This window comes from Scardinius erythrophthalmus (assembly GCF_964197995.2).
Source record: "Scardinius erythrophthalmus genome assembly, chromosome: 7".
In the NCBI taxonomy this organism is placed as follows: domain Eukaryota; kingdom Metazoa; phylum Chordata; class Actinopteri; order Cypriniformes; family Leuciscidae; genus Scardinius; species Scardinius erythrophthalmus.
Window position 1 is genome coordinate 37,851,909 of NC_138227.1, and position 4,463 is coordinate 37,856,371.

The window sequence follows — 4,463 nt, forward strand, 5'->3', positions numbered from 1 at the left end:
GCATTCTCTGAAGAATTATTCAAATGTTCTGGACTTTCTTAAGTTTCTTCGACTTAGCATAGGTCTGGTGCCATAAAGAATCTCTGGAAACACTTTATCTGCAATCTTACCTGACCACATCACACTGTAAGGGACTGATATACATAAATCTTTTTAGCATTTTATTGGCCCTCTATGGCCCAATGTCATTTCTAAACAGTGAAGCAGATTACTTTTTTCAGGTATATAGTAAAGTAATGCATTACTTTTACATTTACAACAAAATATCTGAGTTACTTTTTTAAATAAGTAATGCAAGTTATTTTGTTTTCCCATTTATTGATCGATTTCTCTCAACACTAGAGAGCTGTCGGACAGAGGCGTTGTGTGTACGTTGTGTGTACGCTGGTTATTGTAGTTCTAGACTAATGTGAACATGCATTTACTCATCTCACTCGAAATGAATAAAAACAGTGAAATGTATAAACTCAGAAGATTATGCAAACCTGCAATAATTAAATGTTAAATAATAGAAATATACTTTTAATCTCACTTTATTAGCCACTGTCTTTGCTGCTGACCTTTGACGATCCAATTCGACTATACTAAGCAAAAATGACTTTAGATAACTTTACATGCATCCTATTCTGCGATCCAGAATGAAATAAACTTTCCCCAAAACTTTTTAAAATCTGACAAAAAAAAACCTAAAACTAACCAATAGCTGTTTCTTAAGCTACATGGTCTCAGGTTTATAAATATACACATCAACGTGTGTATAATGTACCATAAAGCTGTAATGATTTAATATGTAACCGTATGGTTAAAAATCCACATATGCATTCTCCTCCCTTCAACGTCCTCAGTTTTGATCTTACTAATTGAAAAGGGGTGAGAACAGTTACATCAGTTACATCCATGATCCTGTTCCTTCAGACAGTCCTAATCTTAAACACACAGTCTGCCTCTTCAAACTAACCTTCTGCCCTGATTCTGAGGGGGCATCCAACCCAAACTTCATTACAAATACATGAATTAGGCTACTGTGTTCACACCTAGCCCATTGAAAAATTAACATGAAAACTTTTAATACAAAACAAACAAATTCACAACAAAAACAAAAGACATTTTCATAAGAGCATAAACATGAAATATAAGACATCTATATACTGGACACTGCAGTACTGCAATACTGTGATCTACAAACCATGAACTGACACTTACAGTACAATTAAATTATATATATATTTTACTATTTATAATCACTAAAGTAAATAATCAATATTAAAAACATATATGACAACTACACTTAATCTACTCTCTCTCTCAATGTGACTTTTAGTGTTTTTTAACTATAGGTCTACAAAGGCACAAAACAAATCTTTCTCCCCACTAAAACTATATAAGTCACTACCGGTTCACTTTTTAAGGCAATTCAATCTAAAATTCACTTCTAAATAAGCTTTTATATTCATCTTGTTTCTGAAGAAAAACTGAAGAAAAGTATCTGGAAATATGTCAAAGTCGATCTGTATTCCATACTGTTCTGTAAGATGATGTCATATCCGGCCATTTCCTCATGAGAATCTGAATCATGACAAAAGAATCCCAGTATATGCTCCAATACAGGATTAAGTGTATTCTGAGAAGGTTTGGGGTCTGTGAAGGGAAGGTTTTGGAAGGTTTGTGATCTGTGAAGAAGTGTTTCTACCACGGCCTCCACATGAACTCGGAGTGTGTGATGCTGGAGGAGTTGGCTGAGCTTGCTTCGCTCTCGGTCTCCTCCAGGTCGGAGCACGGATCCTCACTGGACTGGGACGGGGACAGTGCTGAGGACAGGTCGGACACACACTCCCCGCTGGAGGAGGACGGCTCTGAGATGAGGTCCAGGATCATCTCCTGAAGGTGCTCCTCATTTAAGGGCATGCACTCCAGCAGGTGGTTGAGCAGCTCCGAGGTCAGCTTGGAGTCGATCCCGGGACACGTGGACACGAAGGTGTGCACCTCATGCATGCACTGGATATAACCCGCTGCAAATCTCTCGCTCGCCTCCTGATTCACAGCTTCAGCCTCTGTAATCCAGACACACACGCTTTCAGTCGTTTACACTGCAAACAGTCGCAACTGAGTATTGCAATTGAGGTTGGCTCATCTTACCCTGAGAGCGGTTCTGTAGGATGTTCTCAACTCGTCTCACTGTTAGTTCAAGCACCTCTGCGTTCTCTATCTTTGTCTGCAACTGAAGGAAAAGTGAGATAAATATGCAATATTGTTTATAAGGTGAGGTGAGAATCTTATCTATCTATCTATCTATCTATCTATCTATCTATCTATCTATCTATCTATCTATCTATCTATCTATCTATATGTCTGACTGTCTATCTATCCACTGACTGTCAGTAAAGAGGAGATAAACTTACATCGTTATCTGTGAGCAGAGTCCTGAGATCCTGCAGGCTTTCATTAATGCGCGCTCGCCTCTTTTTCTCCACTATTGGTTTTCGAGTCTAGGGAGAAAAACATACAATCCATGCGGTTGTGTTTAAGCATACCACAAACTTCCGTTTTCTTTTTTGCCATTAAAGGACAACGCAAAATGGCCTTACCTTTCTGTCACCTTTAGCGGCATAATATGCGTCGTCCTCCACACCGAAGTCGTTTCTGAGTCTGGCCGCGGGGGCCATTGCGAACCGGGTGCGCCGCCGTCCGGAACCGCTCGCTCCGAGAAATAAAGCTGAGGAAAGACGCAATATTGGGGCTTCTCTATTGTGCTTTGTGTACAAACCAAACGGGGCTGGTAGTTTAGCGATGCGAGGCTAGAGTGAGGGTTTTATCTGAGCTAATTTGCATATGAATGACACATTCGCGTGCTCGCTCCAGCCAATCGGCGCGCGCGCTTTTGTCTCCGTCTCCGAAAGCGCACATAAGCGAAGCTGCAGCTGAACTCAATTCTTTTTGTTTATAAACCTGGTTAGGCTTTACTTTCTATTCGGCAAACGCTCTAATGAGTCTTGTTAACATGACTGTAGAATACAAATAATTCATTATATACATTATGTAGTAGGCAATATATCCATGTGTTTTGCACACACCACTTTTTAGTTTGTTTTTGTATTTTTCTTTTTATGCCATTTTTTAGACACACCTACACACATGCTCTTTCTTTGATTACCTGATTTTTTTAATTAGGAATAATCATTTCATTTTAATTTAGAAAATGGTCAATTTTGGGTATTTATGCATAAGAGGTATGTACTTAGAGACTTAAAAGGGCCTTTAAGTTCATGAGAAATCTGTTCAAAATTGAGTTGCGCTCGCAGATGTCAGGGGTCGCGCGGATGTAACGTAATGCCGTCAGTTGGCAGCTGCACGCGCAGTCAGGGTCGAGTACAATAGAGGAAAGAGAGGGAGAGAGATAGCGGGAGAGGGGGGTGGGTTAGGGGGGGAGCGACAGGTGTCCAACTGTTCATCTGGCGCCCGATGCTCCTCTCGACTGTCTGACTACAGAATAGACAACATATAACATTCATCATGACTATTTCGAAACCATGTCCAGGTAACATTTTAAAACCAAACTCCAAATAAAATAAAAAACAAACAAACAAACAAAAACTAAACAACATTATAAAGAAAACTATAAGCTTGTAAAATTGACCATGACGATTTTTGGGATTGTTACAATATTCTTCTGACAATTCTGACAATTTAGCACAATTATCCTGCCAAATTCTCATTGATGTGTAATATGTTAGCAATGCTGTGACAATAATTCGTTAATTTAGATGTTGATATTTTACAAACACAAAATAATCAAAACAACTAAAAACCTATATAAAGCTTTTTTTGAAAAAATATTTTTTTAGAAACTTTTTTTTTTTTTTTAAATAGAGATTAGTGCTAAGAGAGGATTGAAAAGTATCCTAAATAAAAATAAAACCCTATATAAAAGAACACACACTGTAAAAAAGAATACATTGATTTTATTGATATCTAATTAATAAAAATGAGGCAAAAGATTACAAGCAATATTATTAATTAAATTTAACAAATTAGAATGAGTAATAATTAATCAAATGAATTCCTTAAAAGTTAACCATTTAAAATGAGTAAAATTTACAAAATATATTTTATTGCCAACATTGAAGACACCTGGTGTTAACAAGCAGAATCACTGAAGGAGAAAACCATAATTAAAGTTACCATTGTGGAGATCAGTGTGTGTTTTAGTTGGGCTCTTGACCCTTAAATTATTAACTTTAAATTTTGTTTGGCTGCTGTACATGAGTTATAACAGCCAGATGAACAAAGAGAAAAGGTGATCTGATGGTGTTGGTTGTGTTTTAACATAATCATTAATTTACAATCATTTGACCTGAATCACTGAACTCATAGAGTCCAATTTATGAGTTAGGTTTACTTTATTAACTATAGCAGCACTGGCCTTGTATGACATAATATTTTTTAACAATGAAAAAATATTTTAC

General features: G+C 37.1%; 1 protein-coding gene across 1 annotated transcript; it reads right to left on the reverse strand.

Moving 5' to 3' along the window:
- Positions 1-1,686: 1,686 nt before the first annotated feature.
- Positions 1,687-2,663, reverse strand: her13 (hairy-related 13; the record flags this gene model as incomplete). Its single annotated transcript, XM_081370930.1, has 4 exons — positions 1,687-2,051; positions 2,137-2,218; positions 2,400-2,486; positions 2,586-2,663. 4 exons carry the CDS (start codon positions 2,661-2,663, stop codon positions 1,687-1,689), a joined length of 612 nt encoding a protein of 203 aa, XP_081227056.1.
- Between the last annotated feature and the right edge of the window lie 1,800 nt (positions 2,664-4,463).